General features: G+C 44.3%; 1 protein-coding gene across 1 annotated transcript in view; it reads right to left on the minus strand.

The window, feature by feature from the left end:
* b4galnt4a (beta-1,4-N-acetyl-galactosaminyl transferase 4a) overlaps positions 1-24,963 on the minus strand; it is a 443,680-nt gene that overhangs the window by 55,843 nt on the left and 362,874 nt on the right. The window contains exons 10-11 of the mRNA XM_039738621.1: positions 12,704-12,847; positions 2,064-2,173 (exon numbers count right to left, since the gene is read on the minus strand). Of these exons, the coding sequence (XP_039594555.1) occupies positions 2,064-2,173; positions 12,704-12,847 (254 nt within the window). The remainder of the gene's footprint in view (positions 1-2,063; positions 2,174-12,703; positions 12,848-24,963) is intronic.

Raw genomic sequence — 24,963 nt, forward strand, 5'->3', positions numbered from 1 at the left:
ACAGATGGTGCAAGAAGATTATCAGATTAGATAGAGCAGGGCACAGTGGGGGGCAACATAAGAGGGGCCGCCTCACTCCACTCGGGGAGCCGGAGTCGGGAGGCAGAGGATGGGGCTTGTGAGTGGAGGAGTGAGGGTGGCAGAGAAGAAGAGAAAAGGCAAAGGTAAGTAAAAAGGACTGAGTGACTAGTGATTGGTAATAAAATGAGTGTGTGTGTCCTGTGTCTGTCTGTGTCCACAAAGGGTAAAGATGTCCCTGGCAGATATCACATGGGAAGATGGAAACAGGACCCTCGGACCTCCCACTGCATGTGAATGAGGCAAAGTCCCCACTATAAGAAGCCGAGGAGACCCCTAGTTTATGCAATGAAAGCAGCATTGGGGTCCCACCACCAGCCAAGACCCCCTGTGTCAGGAGGAGCAGACGAGCCTGACAGGAAGTGGCGTCACTCGTTCATCCGTTTCTTTGATCACATTCAGTTATTCATTCATCTACTCAACGGTGCATCCACTTCGTCCATTTGATTTCTTATTCTTTGATTCTATCACTTGTTCATTCATGCATTTGTTTGATCCTTCGTTTTTAGTTGTCCATCCATTTGTTATTAATTTTTTCATTTGTTTCTTCATTCATATTTCATCTATGAATTCATTTACTTGCTCATTTATTCACTTTCATTAGTTCATTCCCTCCTCCTTTCCTTCCTTCAGTTCATTCATTGAACAAATCCTTTTTGTAACGCGTTCATCCATTCATTTGTTTGTTCATTCCTTTGTTAGTGTATTCATTTTCACATTCACTCTTGCTTTTCTTCATTCATGCATTTGTTCATTTGCTCACTTCTTCATTTGTCTGTTCATTCATTCATTCATTCACTGTTCATGTTTTCACAAGTTTGTTTATTCAATTCGTTCCTATTTGGTATATGAATAGTTTCATTGGTTCATTCATCCAATTTTTCTGTTCATTCATTCATTCTTTTCCTGACCTCTCAATTATTTCTTTGTTCTTTCATTTGTTCATCCATTCATTTGTTTGCCAGATCCTTTCTTAATTTATTAATTTGAACATTCAGTAATTAATTCATGTGTTCATTCTCTTATTAGTTTGAGTATCAAATATTTTTTCATTCATTCATTACTCATTTTTTAAATTGTTTGTGTACTCATTCATTATAATCTTCATTCACAAATGTATTCATTTGCCTGTTCATTCATTCATCCATCCATCCATTATCCATCCTAACTACAGGGTCACAGGGGTCCGCTGGAGCCAATTCCAGCCAGCAGAGGGCGCAAGGCAGGAAACAAACCCCGGGCAGGGCGCCAGCCCACAGCAGGGCACACCCACACCCACACACACACATACCAAGCACACAGTAGAGACAATTTAGGATCGCCAATTCACCTGACTTGCATGTCATTGGACTGTGGGAGGAAACCCACGCAGACACGGGGAGAACATGCAAACTCCACACAGAGAGGACCTGGGAAACGAACCCAAGTCTCCTAACTGTGAAGCAGCACCGTAACCCACTGTGCCACCGTGCCGCCTCATTCATTCATTCATTCATGTGTTTATTCACTTCTTTGTTTGACCAGTTGTTTGGTTTTTAATCATGCATCCACTTTTCATTTTTGTTTAGTCAGTTAGTCAGTCATTCTCCGACCCGCTATATTCTAAGGGGGTCTGCTGGAGCCAATCCCAGCCAACACAGGGCGCAAGGCAGGAACAAACCGTGGGCAGGGAGCCAGCCCACCGCAGGTCACGCATACACACACCAAGCACACACACACTAGGGACAATTTAGAATCGCCAATGCACCTCACCTGCATGTCTTTGGACTGTGGGAGGAAACCCACGCAGACACAGAGAGAACCTGGGAAGCAAACCCAGGTCTCCTTACTGGAAGGCAGCAGCGCTACCACTGCGCCACCGTGCCGCCCTTCATTTTTGTTTATTTATTCATTATTTCATTTCGTCATCCATTCACTCCTTTGTCTGTTTGTTCATTCATTCGAGTCGCCAGCTGTTTCTTCCCGCTTATCTCGTTATTACTCACAAACTGCAGTCCCTGGTAGCGAGCGATGGGGAAATCCTTCACCACATAAGTGGGCGAGTAGAGGCAGGCTGGCAGCACGTTCTTGAGACGTGAAGCGTCGATCAGAGGAGCTGCGGAAACAACAAGCAGAGGAGTCAGGAAAAAAAAGTCCAAGAGCCCCCTAAACACACCTGTCCTGTACCGTCCCAGGTTGTGTTACAAGCTCCTTTACATGCAAAGTGCCTTTTCTTTCAAACGATCTACAGTCCAAGAAACATGCCAGCTGATTAAGTGAATCTTATTGTTGTATGGGGTGCCTTTCAATAGGGAGCACCAGGCCAAGGCGTTCGCATTTTCTTTTCTTTTCCCATTTCTGTGGCACATTTTCTGAAGCACAATTGATATCATCACAACTGCAGGCCATACGACAGGCAGAGCACTAAAAGGCTGTCATTTACCTTGTGGCACAAAACGAAATGACTAATTCAATGAAACATTAAACACACACACAAAAAACAAAAAAAGGAAACGCTTAGCCACATTGTTTTAAATGTCAATGTAAGCTCCTGATATCCGTAAGGATAAGTTCTGTCCAATTGCTATGTCTCTGTCATTCCAACAGAAGGTGCATGCCAAACATCAACACTACTTTCTATGAATCCTATACAAAATGGCATATAACAGAGACATATGCATTACACTTGTCATTCCAACAGATGGTGCAAGAAGATTATCAGATTAGATAGATAGATAGATAGATAGATAGATAGATAGATAGATAGATAGGAAAGGAACTATATAATAGATAGATAGATAGATAGATAGATAGACAGATAGATATGAAAATCACTATATAACAGATAGACAGATAGATAGATAGATAGATAGATAGATAGATAGATAGATAGATAATGAAAGGCACTATATAACAGATAGATAGATAGATAGATAGATAGATAGATAGATAGATAGATAGATAGATAGATAGGAAAGGCACTATATAATAGATAGATAGATAGATAGATAGATAGATAGATAGATAGATAGATAGATAGATAGATACTTTATCAATCCCAAGGGGAAATTAACAAATTATTATTATTATCAATGTGTGTCTTGAGATTGCACAAATGTTGTAAAACGTCACATCCACGTTTGCTTTAGATAAGAATAAAAATGAAAACAAAATGTCAGAATTGGCCATTTTAAAAGAAAAGCAGCTCTGCACCTCGTCGCCAAGATTGTCACTCTGTCAGTGCAGCCTTTCACTCCACAGGCTCGTTTTGTGAATTTTCAGAATTGATGCCTTTGCTGCAGGTTTTATTTTAGGATTTTACACAAATAAACTTTTTAAATCGATAATATGTCTGAAGATGAAGACCAAGACACATTTGGTATAGTTGCTGCACTGTATTTGTACGAGTCACAATGCACTGATGAGGAGTGCCAACAGACCGAAGAGGAAAGACCAGAGAGGAGAGCAGAACCGGAGAAACAAAAAGAACTAAACATGCAACTGGAAGGTACGACGAATCAATGGACAAGCGGTGATTGGTGGTGTACACAGGAAAGTGGGGCGTGCTGCTTCCACCGGTGGAAAACTTAAAAGACGTATCAGAGGATGAGCCTGCTTTGTCACGTGAGGCTGCAGTACGTGCGACTGATACGGATGAAAGCTATCATCAATCACGAAGTTCTGGAGACATTCCTTCACATATACCGTATATAATCGCATATAAGTCAGGTCTTGAAACATGAAAAATCGATCATAACATCAGACTCTGACTTATACGCCCGTTGAAAAATGCGACATTTACATTTTTTTTTTTTGTCTTCTCGTCTCCTCCAATGGAGGGATATCACGGTGCTTTGATCAGGTGGTGGTGGCACAGATCACCACCACAGAAAACCGGAAAAAAGAACAAAAGAGAAAGTAGGGGTTAGTATGGACTTTGGAGCCACCATGAATAATCCATCCATCCATCCATTATTCACACCTGCTATATCCTAACTACAGGGTCACAGGGGTCTGCTTGAGCCAATCCCAGCCAACACAGGGAAGGGCTCCAGCCCACCGCAGATGAATAATCATGATAATTAATTGAATATACGGAGTATCAGAATTAAACTAAGATGAAGTTATGACAAAGCCATGTTAAAGTAATGTAAAGTAATTCAGCAGTTTCTCAAAGTGCTCCACCATATCAGCCTGGCGAATTCCTATTGGCAGGCTATTCCAGATTTTAGATGCCTAACAGCAGAAGGCCGCCTCACCACTTCTTTTAAGTTTAGCTCTTAGAATTCTAAGCAGACCCTCATTTGAAGGCCTAAGTTTACAATTTGGAGTGTAAGGTAAGAGACATTCTGAAATATAAGATGGTATGAGATTATTTAAGGCTTTGTAAACCATCAGCAGGATTTTAAAGTCAATTCTAAATGGCACAGGCAACCAGTGTAGTGACGCTAAGATTGGTGTGATGTGCTCAGATTTTCTTTTCCTAGTTAGGATTCTAGCAGCAGCATTCTGCACTCGTGGCAATCGATTGATGTTTTTTTTGGGTGGTCCTGAGAGGAGAGCGTAACAGTAATGTAGATGACTGAAAACAAAAGTTAGTATGGCATGAACACGTCTCACATGAAAGGCCATATGAGCATTCAAGTCTTCTTGCCTCCTCCAATCACACATTAGTTTCTCAGACATATCGAATTTTGTTGCAGCAGCGCAGTTACCAATTTCTATAAATTTAATGCCAGCTTCATATTTTCTTCTGGATGAAAGCTCCATCGTAGATAAGGGATGTTCTTACGATAAAGGTGTGTGAAGGGGTGAGATACAAAAAACACAAAGCAGTGCGAACGTTACTTCAGAATAGTTTGGGTCTCACCGTGTGGTCACGTAGAAAAGAAATGCCGTTGTGCTCCGTGGTTACTCTCTCAGGATGGTGTTAGCATATCATAATCTCTTGGACCAATAGCGTGAGTTTTCTGCATTCAACTTATACGACCGACATTATAAAAAACCAGAAATTATACGGTAAAATCAAGTCACGACTTATCCTCAGGAGAACTTCAACGTGAGTATATACGGTAATCTTAATATCCATTCCTCATATTCACAAAAATTAGGACACCATGGTGGGCATCACACTACACAACTTCAAGTTGGAGAGCATGTCACGTTTAACGACCGCAGAAGTGACATTGTCAAGGTGACGAGAGGCAACATTACATGACTGGGGAATCACATATGATGGATACTGTAACTTGACTACTCACAACTTCACGGCACAGTTTCAAATTTCCAAAGTATCACTGCGCATTTTCATAGCCGATTAGCATGCTGCCTGGCTGGAAAAAAAAGGCCGTGTCCTCTGTGGTTACTCTCTCAGGATGGCGTTAGCATATCATAATCTCTTGGACCAATACCATGAGTTTTCAGCATTCGTCTTGTATGACCGACATTATAAAATACCAGAAATTATACGGAAAAATCCGAAGAGTCCCGACTTATCCGCAGGAGAATTTAAACGCGAGTATATATGGTATATATTCCTTAGAAGGCTGGCATCCTTCAACATCTGCAATAAGATGCTGCAGATGTTCTCTCAGACGGTTGTGGAGAGCGTCCTCTTCTACGCGGTGGTGTGCTGGGGAGGCAGCATAAAGAAGAAGGACGCCTCACGCCTGGACTAACTGGTGAGGAAAGCTGGCTCTATTGTAGGCACGGAGCTGGACAGTTTGACATCCGTGGCAGAGCGACGGGCGCTGAGCAGACTCCTGTCAATCATGGAGAATCCACTGAACAGGATCATCTCCAGACAGAGGAGCAGCTTCAGCGACAGACTGCTGTCACCATCCTGCTCCACTGACAGACTGAGGAGATCGTTCCTCCACCACACTATGCGACTCTTCAGTTTCACCCGGGGGGGTAAACGTTAACATTATAGTGCCTTTCACGTCTATCTATCTAGCCTTTTATACTAGAAGCAATATCTATCTATCTATCTATCTATCTATCTATCTATCTATCTATCTATCTATCTATCTATCTATCTATCTATCTATCTATCTATCTATCTATCTATCTATCTATCTATCTATCTATCTATCTATCTATCTATTCACTTCACTTCTGTGTTAGGATATAGCAAGTTGGATAATGACTGACTGACTTATTATACTGCAAGAAACGATCAAAACCTGAAGGACCAAATGGGGAGTTTTCATTAGAGTAAGTCTGCTTATTGATCTTATTGTTAGTGCTAAACACTCACTTAGCCTGGACGTGTGAGAGATCCAAGCTATTATTAACATGGACAACAATCAGGCACACGATTCAAACCATCTGCGAAGCACCACCATGAACGATTGTCCTACCTGCTGCCCTGCATAACAGCTACTCATCTCTGCCAGTAGACGACATTTCCACTGTTATTATTCTATGACTATTATTCCCTGTGGTTCTTGACATTAATTAACTCTGCTTCTCAAAATAGATGCTAAATTTGAATATGGAAAGTACACCTAAACACTTTATGCTGTCACACACATGTGCGATTGGGAGGCAGCTAAAGGGCCTGAATAATAGTAGTACCACGGCAGACCAGGGGGTGGCGAGCTGCACTAACTGTCTCTCTCTCAATCCTCTGCAGACCATCCAACAGGAAATCCCCACATGGTTCCAGTCCCACTGATGATGTCAATTCCCGTTCCGGTCCCAGTGATGATGTCACTTCCTGTTCTGGTCCCACAGATGAAGTCACTTCCTGTCACGGCCTTTAAAGCCGCCATCTTTGCAAAACTTAAGTCAGTTCTGTTTTGGACTCAGACCTGTGAATATCTCACAACCTATTTACCCATTTTTCAGCCAGGGCACAATATACGGGTGGCTGCCCCAAACCTTTTTGGTGTCTTTCATCTATTCTTGTGACAATGCGCGATAACTGCTGTCACAGCTGGCGTAGTCTCGGCAGGAAGACACGCAGAGAAATCGCCAAACCTTACCTTTTACCAAGGACGTCATGGGAAAAAAGAGGACAAAGCAGAGTGCCAGCAACAGCGGAGGTCTAGGGCTCAACATTGCCTACGCTCAAGATGAGCCATGGAGCGGATTTGCGTATTGGGAGAAACATCCGGACGAGAACTTTTAGGAGGTATGTGCCGGGGAAGGGTTTGAAAATCTTTTTAAAATAACACATCTTGTCCCGTGCACGTACCTCCCAGATGTCCATCCGAAGGCTCTGTGGGAGGCAGAAAGAAAACCCGAAGGCGATGGTGCGCTCTCGTTCAGGAGAATGAATAAAAAGCAAGACTTCTGCATTACGGGTGCCGGCGAGGGACACGTGACCTACCACGAGGGATTCCAGGAAGGTGACGTTCCATATCCAGCTGTTTGTGGCTTCGCCCAAGAAAAGACAGACTTGGTTTTTCCGAAAGAGAAAGGGGAGGCGAGCGAAGCACCGCTCTCCCTACAAAAAGGTAAGGAGTCCGGGAAATGACCGATTGGTCCGTCGATAAATTGTTACAGGGGGATCGCAGTCAGCCAAAAGCGGCACCGCGGACCTCCGAAAACAACTCCAAATCCCAGGCTCCCTTGCGGGACCTATCTGAGCACGTGCCAGGAGAGGGTGTGCTTATTGGCTCCCAGCCAGAGGGTAAGGCTCGTGATGACTCGAGCCTGTCTCCGGCTGAATTAAAGTTTTTGGACGTGAGCGAGCTGGTGGAGACAATAAAGAAGATCGCTGGGGATCTGGGAGCAGCAGCCGAAGCGCCTTTAAGGAGGGTGGATGAATTCCTACAGTGATTTGGTCGGGAGTCTCCTATCATGATTGATTTGGCGGTACAGGTGAGTTTTACCAGGACCATACAGAATAAGGGGACACAGAGTGACACGGGCCTGCGGTTAATTAGTAGCGGGTGCCAAGTCACTATGAGCACTACAAGTGAATGTGGTGTGATGACAGAAGGGGCGGTGGAAGCCGATCGTACCAGAGCAGCTGAAAAGTGCTGTCTCTCGGAGCGATGCGGTGCTGAAAGTCAAAGGGCATGCAGACAGTGAAAGGGCTCTCTTTCTCTAATAGAGAGACCCAAACCGTGGACAAGCCCCAGATTAAACAGGAGATCCCAAGAATAAAGAGGGGATCTCCTGACAAAATTAAGCAGCGAGCTGAGAGTATAGAGGCGGCTGTGGAACCCTCCTCAGCGAGAAAAGGGGCGTAGACTGATTTCCCTGAGAGGGAGAATTCCAGGAGGACAGAGACGGTGTTATGGATGCCGACGGCTGGGACACATTTGGCACAACTGTCCATGGAGAACGGGGGATAAAGTGGATCTTAGTTTATGAAATTCCTCCTAGGTTCTCCAGAGACTACTTCAGAAAGCACAGCCAAGGTCCGACCAGAAGTCCTTCCTGGAGGAAGATGACCCTCGCGGGGCTGGACGCTCTAAACCACGGTTTTTCGCTGTGTGGGGGGGAGTATTGTGGTACATGGCCGGCCGTTCATCCCGGCCAATACCCCCATGCCGCCAGATGGAGCCCTCCTTGCAGCATAGAGGTGCCCCGAATGCCAGCAGGGAATTATGGACAATGGACTTTTAATGCACAGCCCTGCTGGATACTATGGGGGCCGCCAGGAGTCGCTGCAGGGAGGCCCAGAGACTATTTACCTTACGCCCAGGAAGTACGTCATAGTCACGTGGACAAAGGGAACGATGTGCTTCCTGGGTGAAGAAAAGAAGGATTTTTATCTGACCCAGAAGTGTTCCAGGTTACATGGACAGAGGGTGAAATGCTTCCGGGTCAAGGAGTCAAGGAGTATAAAGGACTGTGGGAAATCCCAGACGGACGAGCTGAGTTGGGAGGCAGGGTGGCTAAGCGTCTGGGAGGATTGTGTATTGTGATTGCTTTGATTTATTGAAGAATTGTGGAGAGGAGCGTGCTTTGTGCACTTTATTATTATAATAAATCCTATTATTGGACTTTTATCTGGTGTCTGACGTGGTGCCTGAGGGTACAAGGGTGCGAGAAAACCCAAATCTGTCACACTGCATTACCCCTAAATGACAATGAAGTCTCATTTCTCTTCCACACGAGCCACATTCTTGAATTTTTTTCAACAAGAATGTTATTGTGTGTAACAGAAACATGTCAGCATGAACACCGTAGGAAAGGTCAGTCTAGTTTACTGATTCAGAATTAGTACGCGTCATTTGTGTGACACGCTTGGAAACAGTCGCCAGCGCACAGCGCAATGTCACAATCGGGGAGTGCGCACTTTATGTTTCTGTTACTTGCACATGAGAGGGTACAATGTCACCTGTTGTTCTGCACGATGGATGTACCCCCTCGATGCACACTGGCTGCCACAGCTCAATGCTTGGTGATCTCCACATTTCCCGTGACACGAATGAGAGCTGCTGCATTATGAACAGTGCTTATCGGGGCCAATGTCTCTCTTGTCCTTCCACCTGATCCTAATCATTTTGCCTTTATGCCACATACATACTGCACTCCTCCTGTGGCGATATGCGACTGAATCCACCAGGCATATCACGGCGGTTTGGTCTTACTGCGCCGTATCCATCAGTTTCACTATCCGTGTCGACGTCTGATAACCAAGTCACAGTGTCCTCCCGATCGCTCGATTCAGCCCCAATGGTTCAGTGTGAGTTTGTTCTAAAACGGGCTTCACAGATTTTTATTTATATACCAATGTTTTTTTTTTTTTGCTGTTGAAGACAGGGGATGATTAGGATGCCATGGTGGGCAATTTAGCCTGGACATCGGGATACCCCCTACACTTTACAAAGAATGCCCAGGGATCTTTTGTGACCACAGAGAGTCAGGACCTTAGATTTACGTTTCCTTGCCACCATTTTTATAGCACACTGTCCCCATCACTGCACTTGTTCAAGTATATCAAAATATGCATTTTATTACTACAAATATTTGCGATGAGCCACCTGTCGAAATGATGAATGAAATGCATTTTTATTATTAGAAATGTTTGCGATGCTCCATCTGTTGGAATGCTAAATGCAATTCATTTTATTACAAGAAATATTTGAGGTGCGCCACCTGTCAGAATGACAAATGCAAAGCATTTTATTACTACTAATGTTTGCGATGCTCCATCTGTCAGAATGCCAAATATGATGCACATTATTACTACAAATGTTTGAGGTACAAGAATTTTATTTTTACAAATGTTTGTGATGCTCCATCTGTCAGAATTATGAATGAAATGCATATTATTACTACAAATATTTGAGGTGCTCCACCTGTCGGAATAATAAATGCAAAGCTTTTTATTACTACAAATGTTTGCAATACTCCATATGTTGGAATGCCAAATATGATGCACATTATTACTACAAATGTTTGAGGTGCGCCACCTGTCGGAATGACAAATGAAATGCACTTTATTACTACAAATGTGTGAGGTGCTCCACCTGTTGGAATGACAGATGCAATACCTTTTATGACTAGAAATATTTGTGATGCGCCGTCTGTTGGAATATAAAACAGAATGCATTTTATTACGAGAAATGTTTGTGATGTGCCATCTGTTGGAATGACAAATCCAATGCATTTTATTACCACATGCATTATAAAATACATTCCAATGGATGGTGCACTTCAGACATTAGCACTGAGGTCTACGATGATCACTTAGATTTCAGCCCCATCTTAGACGAGTAACACAGCTAGTCCTGTATGCATGTCTTTGCCAGTACTGGTAAGTGACTTATTCAGGGTTAAATCTTACCTCATATAGCACACCATTCAATGGCAAACACCACCCTACAGAACATTACAAGGACAGCACAATCACATCCACAGGTCTTCAACTGCAAGCAGTGGAAAGTAAAATGGAGGAATGAAGTTTATTACTGTATATAGTGCCTTTCTACCAGGAACACTCTCTCAAGGCACTTTATGGCAGCGTTTCTCAACCTTTAAGTATTTGTGACCCGAGTTTTTCATAACAGTTTTGATTGCGCCCCCTAATGTTTTTTTGAAAGGAGCCCACTAATACCAATTTGTTCTTTACAGATAAAAGTACAATTGTTCCATTGGCACTGGCTTGCTCCTTGCCTTGTGCCCTAAGATTGCCAGGCTACAGTCCCACCACCCTGCCCTGGATAAATAGATTAGAAAGATAGAAGGGTGGATGGATGTTCCACAGGCCCACAAAAAAAAAAAAAAAACCATTGGGAGATTCTTCTTTGTCTTTCGGCTTCTCCCATTAGGGGTTGTCACAGAGAATCATCTTCTTCCATATCTTCCTGTCATTGTCATCTTGTTCTGTCACACCCATCATCTGAAAGTCCTCCCTCACCACATCCATGAACCTTCTCTTAGGCCTTCCTCTTTTCCTCTTGCCTGGCAGCTCCATCGTTATCATCCTTCTCCCGATATACCCAGCATCTCTCCTCTGCACATGTCCAAACCAACTCAATCTCGCCTCTCTGACTTTGTCTCCAAACCATCCAACCTGAACTGACCCTCTAATGTCCTCATTTCTAATTCTGCAAATCTTAGCATCTTTAACTCTGCCACCTCTAGCTCTGTCTCCTGCTTTCTGGTCAGTGCCACCGTCTCCAGCCCATATAATATAACAGAGCTGGTCTCACTACCGTCCTCTAGACCTTCCCTTTCACTCTTGCTGGTACCCGTCTGTCACAAATCACTCCTGACACTCTTCTCCACCCACTCCACCCTGCCTGCACTCTCTTCTTCACCTCTCTTCCACAATCCCCCATTACTCTGTACTGTTGATCCCAAGTATTTAAACTCATCCACCTTCACCAACTCTACTCCCTCATCCTCACCATTCCAGTGACCTCCCTCTCATTCACACACATGTATGATATTAATTTAATAATTTCGTAAATCATCTTGCCAAGGTTTGTTACAGCTAAAGAGACAACCAAATGATAAATAGTAAGTAAATGGACACCATCAGACCTGAATCGTACTTCCTATGGCATGTGATGCGCCCAGCAGAAGTGTCCACACCAAGGGATAATGAAAGTGTTGGCACATAAAATATTTCATATCTCGCTTTTCTACCAAGGTGCTTGAGCAGAATTTTGGGCCTTTTGTGTTGTTAGAAGTGACAGGTGGCACCGACATTACAGGACAGGAATGTACCGCACCCTGCGTCCTGATTGGTGGTGGCACCGAATGCCAAAGGTCCACCTCAAGCACGCCTCCAACTTACCCTCAATTTTAATTACATGCAGATTGCAGATTTCGCAAAAGCAGTAATTAAAAAAGCAAATTGGAAAGCAAAGAAAAGCACTAAGGAGATAAGCGCAGCACAGCTGAAGGCTTTTTAAAAGGCAGCGAAATGCCGAGACAGGGAATTGATTTTTATCTTTCTAATTGCCGTTCTTTAGTTACAGCAAAGTTAAAAACGGCAATTATTGAAAAAATCTCCTGTCTTACACTTCACAGAGCGTGGCTCCAATTTAACGCGTTCTCGCCGCGGCCCTCACGTCCGCCGTCAGAGCTCCATCACTGTCAGCGGCCATATGGGCCCTGAGGGCGTCATTAAACCGCCGCCTTGACGGCTTTTAAAGCGCCGCGTCCCGGCGAGTAATTACAACTCGGCGGTAATTATGAGAGTGAGCGGTTATTACGGCTGGGGACTCACTGAGGAAGAAGGTGTCGCGGGGATCGGGCTTGAGCATGTCGGCGCCGTGCCGGCTTTCTCCTCGGCTGCCCGGGCGCACTCTGGCGTGGCTGGCATACGTCTGGGGGATGTGCTCCACGCTGTTCATCTTCAAGGAGGACTCGTCTGTAAAAAAAAAAAAAAAAAGAAATAGATAAATAAATAAATCAGAAAAAGCACCTTTGTGATTCCAGCATGGCAGAACCAGTCCAGGATACAGAAACAGTGACACGACACTGTCACATCCTAGATTAGCTTCTGTGAGGACATCTGTGTCACCACCAAGGAGGAGGAGGAGGAGGAGGAGGTTAGGAGCACATTGTCGCACCCACCACATGACAAGCCATCTCAACACCCCAGGTTAGGACCCGAGTTCAGCCATGTGACAGGTGACACCTGAGCAGCACACTAGTTCAGTTGGAATGGAATCAGTGTGAGGTTTTTTTATGGTGGCTGGAGTGCCAGTTCTGCCACCAACTTCTAGGTTTTTCCCTGCAGGTTGGAGGGCCTACCTACAGGGCTGGGTGCAGATTAACGTCATACCCAGGACGGAGCAATTGCAGGTTAAGGGCCTTGCTCAAGGGCCCAACACCAACTTGCTGAAAATTTAACAACAGCAGACCAAGGCATATGGCAAAACTTGGGCAGCTGCGGCATGCCAAGGAATATACATTAGCACTTGGTTTAAAAAAACTCCTACAAATACTGTATACAGAAAAGCAATTAGTTTAATAATAATAATAAGAAGAATAATTAGAAGAAGAAGAAGTTATTTACATTGACATAATGCTTTTCTTGCTACTCAAAGCTCTTTACTTAGTGAGAGGGGAGCCACTAATGTGTAATACCTATCTGGGTGATGCCACGGTGGCCATTTTTGCGCCAGGCTTATCTTTTGATAAGAAGAAGAAGTTATTTACATTGACATAATGTTTTTCTTGCTACTTTTTTATTCTTTTTATTTTTATTCATTTAAATATTTACATATTTTTACTAGGCGCAGTGGTGGCGCTTCTGCCTCACAGTTAGGAGACCTGGGTTTGCTTTCCGTGGCCTCCCTGCGTGGAGTTTGCATGTTCTCTCCGTGTCTGCGTGGGTTTCCTCCCACAGTCCAAAGGTTAAGTGCATTGGATATCCTAAATTGTCTCTGGTGTGTGTGCGTGTGTGCTGGCAGCCGGCCCGGGGTTTGTTCCTGCCTTGTGCCCTGTGCTGGCTGAGATTGGCTCCAGCAGACCCCCGTGACCCTGTGTTAGGATATTGTGGGTGGGAAAATGACTGACTGACTGTATTGTTTGGTGGCCAAAGTTGTCACACTGTCACGATACTGTCCTAGATTTTAAACTACAGTAGAGCTTCTTGTTGTTGTTGAAGTGAAAATCAGTGATTCAAAGATTCCAGTCATTTTGGCCAACTGAATGACATGAATCGAATCACTAAAAAGAATCGTTTTGCACATCACTAATCTTTAATCACAAACAGAAGAATCAGGACCTCAGTTTTACGTCTCATCTGAAGGACAGTGCCATTTTTACAGCCCAGTGTCCCTAAGATATTGGGGACTTACACACAGACCACAGGGTCGGCGCCCCCTGCTGGCCCTACCAGCACCTCTTCTAGCAGCAACCCCAAACTTTTCCCTAATGGTCACCCATCCAAGTACTGGCCGGGCCTGAACACGGTTAGCTCCAGATGAATGTATCCAATTAACTGATGGCACAATTAACCATCAGCCATTGTCTTTTGAAATTTTCTGGGCAATGCAGAGTATCCCAGCTGGTTCTTTTTCATTGAGCAAATAATAATAATAATAATAATAATAATAATTCTTTGCATTTATATAGCGCTTTTCTCACTACTCAAAGCGCTCAGCAATTGCAGGTTAAGGGTCTTGCTCAAGGCCCCACAGAGCAGAGTCCCTTTTGGCATTTACGGGATTCAAACCGATTGCCAGTGCAGATCCCTAGCCTCAGAGCCACCACTCCGCCAAATGTGTAACTCCATATTTATTCCAGCATTTCTTACACTTTGTTTGCATCTGTTTTATCATTCATGGACGTCTGTTTATCTCAGGTGTGTACTTATTAATTGTGTGCGTGTGCGCCTGTCACGTGACTAAACTTGTAGAGGCATCAAAAAAAAAGCAAAAGGCGTCAAATTCCTTGTGTGTGCGCCTCCTACTTGGCCAATAAATGGGACTCTGATTCTGGTTTGGTTGGGTAGCGTAGTAGAGAGGATCCTTAGTTCAGCAATTCATGAATGGACAGATCGTGCTGGGCTCCGTTTATGGCAGTCGCTTTGCGTGCTTTTTATGAGCCAAAAAGAAGAACCACATTTCAAACGTTTACGCTACAAGATTAAATAAATTTTATTACGACACAAGACAGGGTATACCAAATAGATTTTTTTCACTGTGTTTTAAAAATGTCTTCAAGGTAATGGCCATGATTAGCGATACGCTCTTCGAGATGATTTCTGAATGCTCGCGTGACTTTGTCGGCCATTTCAAGGGGAATAGCGGTGATTTCCGGGCGAATAGCGTCCTTGAGGGCTTCTAGGTGTCGAGGTCGGTGTGTGTATACCTTCGACTTGAGAAGAAATCGCACGGAGCGGGATCAGGCGAACGACCCGAACTCAGATCAGCTTCCCTGGAAACATCTCCCGCAAAACTTACATGGATCTCAACGCCGTATGAGCTGTTGACACCAGGCATCCACCACATTCATCTCTTCCAGTTGGGGCCACAAAAAGTTCTCCAGCATTTCAATGTAACGTTCTGAAATGACGGTGACCGCTGCTTCCCCCTCCTCCTCAAAAAAGTTAAGGGGCTACAATGCCAAATTCTGTAATGGCGCACCAAACTAACGTGTGTGCTCACTGTGCCGGGGGTCTTCACGAGTTCATGAGGGTTGGTTTCAGCCCAATAGCGAAAGTTTTGCTTATTTGCACAACCATTCGATTGGAAATGTGCCTCGTGGCTGCACGTGACGATGACATCTCGATGAACGGTCTGCAGAATGTTGGCGTACAATTCTCTACTCTCAGTGAGCTCCTGCACTGCCATCATTTTGTATGAACGGAAATGAAGGTCCTCATGCAAAATCAAAGATGTGTTGGAAACGCCTGAGAAAGAAGCCCGCTGAACGTCTAGGAGACTGCAAAGCTGATGCCCTTACAGCTTGGACGTTTTCAGGCATTCGTGCAGTCCGAGGACGGCCTGGAGATTTTCTGTTCAATGTTGTACCCGTCTGTCTAACTGCCACCCACTGAAGAATTGTTCTCCGATTTGGGATGTCACCGTTGGGAGGATTGGTGAAGTGCATTGCGTAGTGATGCGTTGTTTTTGAAGAACACTTCGACAGCGAAAGCAACGGTGCACACCAGACCAAGGCATGTGGCTGACTGAAAACTACAAGGGCTCACCGATCCAAGGACCCCCATCCACCCGGCTGCCTCTACCTCACGCAATGACCTTGAGAAATGTGGTGCTTCATTTTGGCTCACCCTGTAGTAAAGCTTGTAATTGTGTTTTGTTGTGGTGTGAAATTTTGTACAAAAGTTGTTAAATATTTTGATGTTTTCATTTATTAGTGTATTAGGACTTCATTGATGAGAACCGCAAGGCTTTCATGTCTAACTAATCAACCCCCTGTGTCCTTAGGTCTGACTCAGGATGTGAATTTTATGGCATGGTTGGTGGTTGTACCGTATCCCCCACAGGAAAGCCACAAACCTCCAGTAGCTGGCAAGCTTCACCTCAACCAATGGTCTTGGGTGGAGGTGTGGGGGATCAGACCAGCCTGGCCAATGTGACTGTGTTTGAACTGAGAGCCTAAAAGTCATCAACAAAGCAACTGGAGGATGAGTTGTACCGGAATTCAATTGGTTTAAATTTAGCTGTTTGGGATTGGTTTTGAATCGGAGGCCATTCTGTACTACAATGCCCTGTTGGTGTGAGGATCTGGACAGAGAATCCACACATTTGGTGGCTTTACTCCTCACTGTCTATCTCCTACACCAGGGCCATGAAGAGAGAATCATAATGAGGAGCTCAGCAGCCATATTGAGAGACCATGTGGCCTGTCCCGAAGAAGTTTGGCCAGAAATGATGATTTGATTTGACCAGAGACATCTGAGTAACTACAAGTCTGTGTGCCACCTGAAACTACACATCTAGCATTTATCAGGTTGTATGGTTGCCAATATTCACATGTACTTTGCTTATTGTAATTATTTTATAAATGTTATAAGTTAACTCCTGCTTGTGCTTTAAGTCTACTAGGGGGCTTTGCCCCCTTCTCGTTTCGTTCGCCAGCCCCCTCGGCCTGCGCTGTGCCCCAGTTACTTCACATCCCTGCTGCTCGCATATGTGGATTTCACTTTCACCAAAACAACAAATCTTTTAATTCTTGCGGATATGCCTATTGTGAATTTCCCCTTGGGATTAATAAAGTATCTATCTATCTATTCATTCATTGGGAAGAAACATTACTTTTCCCTGATGGCAACACAAATTAGACGATCTACAAGTCTCCGTCTCCGGCATTTTTTCACCTAAGAAACATAGCAAAAGTTAGACCTCTTATATCCTTGAAAGATGCTGAGAAATTAATTCACGCGTTTGTTTTCAGTCGACTAGATTACTGTAACGCACTCCTCTCAGGACTACCCAAAAAAGACATAAATCACTTGCAACGAGTGCAGAATGCAGCTGCTAGAATCCTAACTGGGAAAAGAAAATCCGAACACATTTCTCCAGTTTTGATGTCACTACACTGGTTGCCTGTGTCATTCAGGATTGACTTTAAAATTCTGCTTATGGTTTATAAAGCCTTAAATAATCTGCTCCATCTTATATTTCAGAATGTCTGACACATTATATTCCAAATCATAACCTCAGATCCTCAAATGAAGGTCTCCTTAGAATTCCAAGAGCGAAACTTAAAAGAAGTGGTGAGGCGGGCGTCCTTCTGCTGTTATGCACCTAAAATCTGGAATAGCCTGCCAATAGGAATTCGCCAGGCTGATACAGTGGAGCACTTTAAAACACTGCTGAAAACACATTACTTTAACATGGCCTTTTTATAACTTCACTTTAACTTAATCCTGATACTCTGTATGTTCAATTCTTCATAATAACTATTCATGGTGGCTCTAAAATCTGTACTGACCCCTACTCTCTCTTCTGTTTCTTTTTCTGGTTTCTTTGTGGTGGTAGCCACCTACTCAAAGCATCATGATGCTCCAACAATGATGGACGGATTAAAAGCCAGAAGTCTACGTGACCATCATCATCATCAAGTCCTTCCGTGAGAACCCTAAATCCAAAGAGGACTGTTTCATTTATGTGAGGTAGAATGCCCAGAGGGGACTGGGTGGTCTCATGGTCTGGAATCCCTACAGATTTTATTTTTTTCTCCAGCCGTCTGGAGTTTTTTTGTTTTTCTGTCCCCCCTGGCCATTGGACCTTACTCTTATTCTGTGTTAATTAATGTTGATTTATTTTATTTTATTATTGTGTCTTTTATTTTTCTATTCTTCATTATGTAAAGCACTTTGGGCTACGGTGTGTATGAAAATGTGCTATAGAAATAAATGTTGTTGTTGTTGTTAAAGTTTAAAGCCAAACAAAATATTCAATCTCTCTTCACTGTTCCGTTATTTCATCGAGTAATTATTTCTGTTTGTTTGCGCTAATACGATCTTTACTATCATTTTTTTGAGACTTTCGAATCTCTAACCTGCTCTGCATGTGTATCAATCGCAACAACGTTTTTGAATTCTTTACAAGGTTCTACTTTGTCATCTACTCTTTGTCTTTTATTTCCATGGTTAAATCTTGTGATATATGGCCGGCAGTTTATCTCGACCAATACCCCCACACCGCTAGATGGAGTCCTCCCTGCATCATGGAGGGGCCCCGAATTCCAGCAGGGCATCATGGACATTGGAGTTTTACTTCACAGCCCTGCTGGACACCGTGGGGGCAGCCAGGGGACGCTACAGGGAGGCACAGGGATTTGTATTTTCCATATAGCCCGGAAGTACTCACTAGTCATGGGGACAGAAGAAATGAAGTACTTCCGGGCTGAAGAAAAAGGAGTTTTTATCTGACCCGGAAGTGCTAGGGAATTACATGGACCGAAGGACAGAAGCACTTCCGGGTCAAGGATTTTTAAAGGACTGTGGGAAACCCAGCAGACTGAGCCGAGTTAGGAAGAAGGGTGACGGAGCTGCTTGTAGTGATTACTGAGAATTGTATTGATTTATTGTATTATTGGTATTGTGGAGGTGAAGGTGCTTTGTGCACATTATTGAAATATTAAATTCATTTCTTGGACTTTTTACCTGGTGTCTGAGGGTTCAAGGGGCAACAGCGACCCCTATCTGTCACAATCTCTTGGCACAAAGTCTTATCTCGCGGGACATGAAAGTGTCTCTCTGAGAAAAATCACGCCTTGTCTCTCTTGCCAAGATTTTTTAATAATAATAGAGAGATGTAATTATCTGAGGTTATTAGATGTAGAAGGGAAGGTGGGGAGAAGTGCTAAAGTACAATACCTTATGGAAAATCTACGGGATTTGAGGCATTCGGATAAAGGCTACACAATAAAGAATACAAAAAGGAGGAAGTAGAGACAGAGAAAACCGTACCAAGACAAACACTTTTTATCTGAGAACTCCTCATAGTGCCTGAAAAACATTACACAAAAATACAATGACATGAATTCTCGTTGCCAGATGGTGTGGGCTTCAATGTCTGCTTGTTACAATTTAAGGTTCACAAAGGATGGGTGATACCTTTACTTTTTAAAACTGATACCAATACTAGGATTTTATGGGCATTATGCTACACCTTATGAGAAGGATTTAGGAATCATAGTTGGGCAGATTTGTGGACGACGAAATTTAATGTCAGTAAATGTAAAGTATTACACGTAGGAAGTCAAAATGTGAGGTCTGAATACACAATGGGCGATCTGAAAATCGAGAGTACACCCTATGAGAAGGAGTTAGGAGTTGTAGTGGACTCTAAGCTATCGACTTCCAGACAGTGTTCAGAAGCCATTAAGAAGGCTAAGAGAATGTCAGGTTATATAGCGCCTTGATGTGTGGAGTACGAGTCACAGGAGGTTCTGCTCAAGCTTCATAACACACTGGTGAGGCCTCATCTGGAGTACTGGGTGAGGTTTTGGTCTCCATAAAGACATAGCAGTACAAGAAAATGTCCAGAGAAGATCAACTAGGCTGATTACAGGGCTACAGGGGATGAGTTATGAGGAAGAGCCTTTAGAAGATTAAGAGGAGACCTGACTGAAGTATTTAAAATTATGAAGAGAATTAGTCCAGTGGGTTGAGACTGAGACTTTAAAATGAGTTCTTCAAGAGCATGGGGACACAGTTGGAAACTTGTTAAGGATAAACTTCACACCAATGTTAGGATGTTTGTCTTCACAAAGAGAACCATAGACACCTGGAATAAGAGACTAAGTAGTGTGGTAGGCAGGAGGACTTTAGGGACGTTCAAAACTCAACTTGATGTTATTTTGGAGGAGTTAAGTGTACAGGACTGGTGAGCTCTGTTCGGCTGAATGGCCTGCTCCCGTCCAGGTTGTTCTAATGTTCTATTCCAGGTACACTACTGGTATGTTCATAGATTTTAGGATGAGCGCAGTGGTAAATGTAAGGACTTGTTTAGGACTGAAGCAGAGTACTTCATATAGGACTGTACTTTCTCCGGTCCTGTTCAATCTATATACATCAGACTTCCAATACGACTCGGAGTCCTGCCACGTGCAAAAGTTCGCTGACGACACTGCTATTGTGGGCTGCATCAGGAGTTGGCAGGAGGAGTATAGGAAGCTAATCAAAGACTTTGTTAAATGGTGTGACTCAAACCACTTACATCTTAACACCAGCAAAACCAAGGAGCTGGTGGTGGATTTTAGGAGGCCCAGGCCCCTCATGGACCCTGTGATCATCAGAGGTGACTGTGCAGAGGGTGCAGACCTATAAATATCTGGAGTGCAGCTGGATGACAAACTGGACTGGACCGCCAATACTGATGCTCTATGTGAGAAAGGTCAGAGCAGACTATACTTTCTTAGAAGGTTGGCGTCCTTCAACATCTGCAATAAGATGCTGCAGATGTTCTACCAGACGGTTGTGGCGAGCGCCCTCTTCTACGTGGTGGTGTGCTGGGGAGGCAGCATAAAGATGAAAGACGCCTCACGCCTGGACAAACTTGTTAAGAAGGCAGGCTCTATTGTAGGAATAAAGCTGGACAGTTTAACATCTGTGGCAGAGCGACGGGCATTAAGCAAACTCCTGTCAATCATGAAGAATCCACTGCATCCACTGAACAGTGTCATCGCCAGACAGAGGAGCAGCTTCAGAGACAGACTTTTGTCACCGTCCTGCTCCACTGACAGACTGAGGAGATCGTTCCTCCCCCACACTATAAGATTCTTCAGTTCCACCCAGGGGAGTAAATGCGAACATTACTCAAAGTTATTGTCTGCTTTTACATGCATTTTTATTACTGTTTAATTTAATATTGTTCTTTATCAGTATACTGCTGCTGGAGTATGTGAATTTCCCCTTGGGATTAATAAAGTATCTATCTATCTATCTATCTATATATCTATCTATCTGTGTCACTCAATCCACCTTCCCGGCTCATCTGAGATAAGCACTATCATTTCAGGACACCAGAGGGCGCCATCCCTAACTCTTGTATCTCTCTTGTCACTCAAAGTTCAGAGAAGATGTCTAATGAGGGCAAAATGACCACACTCCTTTGGGTCTGGGAGCTATAAAAGCAAGGTGGTCCCAAAAGGTGACGTCTCATTCAGGCGATGAGTTAATCGCGTTACAGAACCTGCGACCCCAGTGATCGGACCACGATAGCTCGCCAGAGCTTATCGATTCGCAGCTAAACTTCGCTTTGCTCAACCTTTGTGTTAGCAGACGTCTATTATTTTCAGTTCTTCATTTTCTTTGCCATTAAAGGGGCTGGCACCCCAACATTTCTTTTGAGTTCTGTCCTTCGCTTGACTGACGACAGAGGGGTGGAGGAACTGAATTAGACACTGTACCATGATTGCTCTAAAATGGATCTTGGGCTTCTTCATTGGCCACTTCCACCACACTGCCCAGGTCTTTGGCGGATATGCGCATTCCTTTGTCCGGTAATACATGCCATCTGACTCCACTTTCCCGAGTCCAGAGGCAACCCATATGCCGCATTATCAACCCAAGGCCAGGGTACCCAGTTGAGAATCAGTGGTGGCCCTGCATCAGGGATGATGGGCTTTAGCAGCAGTAAAATGCATGCAAAGTACCCTCTAAGTGCACCTCAACACCCCCATACCCTCAGACAGGTCTTGCCCACCTGAGGAGCAAATCCCTCTCAAGTAATGACCCGGGGGGGGGCACTTCAGTGCCTTTTTCTCAGAACCATCATACTTGAGGGTAACAGAAGCTCCACCCAGCCAGGACATTCGAGGAGTGCAAGGGGGTCTTGGTCTGCCTTGCCTGAAATGGACCATCATAAGTGTGACTGACAGGGTCCATCAGCGTTTGGCCTAAAGAATTCCACCATCTTGGGGTTGTTCGTCGGTTCTTCCAACTGAAGCCACCAGTGTAACAACCTGGAGGTGGCAAGAGAGGGAGGAAAGGAAAGGAAAGGAAAGGAAAGGAATAAGCCACTTGATGTCAATTGCTGGTGAGTGGCCTTGAACGCTCCTTAGGCTTCTTCAGCCATCACTTTCACCATGACACCCAGTTCTTTGGAAGTGACAGGAATTTCCAGGTGCTTTGTCCCTTTTGTACACTCACACATGCCACCTTACTTCACCTTGGAGGGAATCTGCATGCCACGCTATCACGTCAACTCTGTGAGCCGACCCAAGGCCAGCGCCCAAGTCTGAGGCTCGCCAGTGGCCATGTATTGGGGGGCCGAGGAGCTTTATCCACCTAGTGATGTGACTGAAGTACTGTGTCCCCTCGGACAGGTCTCAGTCACCTCAGTCAACTTTTCATCAGTCCATTGTGTGCACAGCAGGAAGAAAGCCCCGGGGCTGATCACACTCACACACACACTCACACACACACACATGAAGGGCCAGTTTAGCATCGAAAACACACTTAGCCTGTGAATCCAATCCCAGAACCCTCGACACCAGGCCTACATTTTATAACTTCATTCAAAGAAACAGAAGGTGTTTATTCTTCAAGTACAATCAACAGACAAAACACAGGCTTTCTGTCATTTCAATACCGTTAGTAGAATTTGTGTCAGAATTCCCAAGTTATTTGAAGTGAGGATTTGGTTACTGTACATTGTAACTTTATATTATAAACAGTCAGTCATTATCCAACCCACTATATCCTAACTACAGGGTCACGGGGGTCTGCTGGAGCCAAACCCAGCCAACACAGGGCATAAGGCAGGAAACAAACCCCAGGCAGGGCGCCAGCCCACTGCAGGGTACACACACAGACACACTAAACACACACTTGGGACTATTTAGGACCACCAATGCACCTAACCTGCATGTCTTTGGACTGTGGGAGGAAACCCACACAGCCACGGGGGGGAACATTCAAACTCCACGCAGGGAGGACCCAGCGCTACCCACTGCGCCACCGTGCCGTCCCCAGTCATTATCCAACCCGCTATATCCTAACACAGGGTCACAATTTATGATAACTTGTGATATGATGTGAATATGAACAAGTATGGTTGTGACCCACCAAAAAAGTACAATTACAGTAATCCCTCGCTATATCGCGCTTCGACTTTCATGGTTTCACTCTATCGCGGATTTTAAATGTAAGCATATCTAAATATATATCACAGATTTTTCGCTGGTTCGCGGATTTCTGTGGACAATGGGTCTTTTAATTTATGGTACATGCTTCCTCAGTTTGTTTGCCCAGTTGATTTCATACCAGGGACGCTATTGGCGGAGGGTTTAGAAGCTACCCAATCAGAGCACGTATTACGCATTAACTAAAACTCCTCAATGATATACGATATGCCTTTCCCGCGCGGTGCTTGATTGTTTGCTTTGTTCGCTCTGTCTCTCTCACTCTCTCTGCCTGACGGAGGGGGTGTGAGCAGAGGGGCTGTTTGTCTAAAAAATGCTGCTTTATCGCGATGCTTCGGCATACTTAAAAGCCCAAAAGCACGTATTGATTTTTTGATTGTTTGCTTTTCTCTCTCTCTCTCTGACATTCTCTGCTCCTGACGTGCGCACTCCTTTGAAGAGAAGATATGTTTGCATTCTTTTAATTGTGAGAAAGAACTGTCATCTCTGTCTTGTCATGGAGCGCAGTTTAAACTTTTGACTAAAGGGTGTTATTTCATGTCTAGAGGGCTCTAATAATGTTAACAGTGTGGGAGAGTTTATAAGGGCTTCAAATATATAAAAATAACCATACAAACATATGGTTTCTACTTCGCGGATTTTCATCTATCGCGGGGGGTTCTGGAACGCAACCCCCGCGATCGAGGAGGGATTACTGTACTTGTTATGGTTTGTCTGCCCTTACCCCCACCTAAATGTTAAACTCCGCCCTTGGGGGGGTGGATCCTCATAGAGACAGACATTCTAGAACACTAAAACAGAGGTCATCACGTCATAACATGAATACAGTCCGACTCTTAAACAACAAATGAAAGTAAATAAATAAATAACAGCAGAAATGAAATCTTTGAGGTGAAAACCTCAGAACGTGAAAAAAAAAAAAAAATTAAAAGACGCCATTTGCAATCCATGCCACCAATAGGGCACTTAAACTAAATAGTTAACTCATTTGAACATAACAAATACATTTACAAACACTGTCATGGACGGCCAGGACCCTGACCGGGCTGGGATGTTTTTATAGTGGAAGAACTGGGGGAGAGGGAGCGTACACAGGGCATTATCTCCCTGGGTTGCTACAGTGCCACAGATTCCTGCAGAGCTTCATGGGAGTTGGAGTTTGGGAGAGCCCTGTTGGGTTTCCGGGGGAGCCACTAGGTGGTGCTGCAGAGCCCTACTTTGTCAGGCTTCTGCCTTAACCAGATTACTCTGTCAGGACACCGGAAGTACTCCTGGGTGCCTGAATATACGGAGCCAGCTGCCTCTACTCAGGGAGCCCAAGTCGGGAGGGAGAAGACGATAAGTGCTGGAGGAAGATTGGAGGCAGAGAGAGAAGACAGACAGACTGCGTTTCCTGTGCCTTATCTGTCC

Source organism: Polypterus senegalus, chromosome 1 (genome assembly GCF_016835505.1).
Source record: "Polypterus senegalus isolate Bchr_013 chromosome 1, ASM1683550v1, whole genome shotgun sequence".
In the NCBI taxonomy this organism is placed as follows: Eukaryota; Metazoa; Chordata; class Cladistia; order Polypteriformes; family Polypteridae; genus Polypterus; species Polypterus senegalus.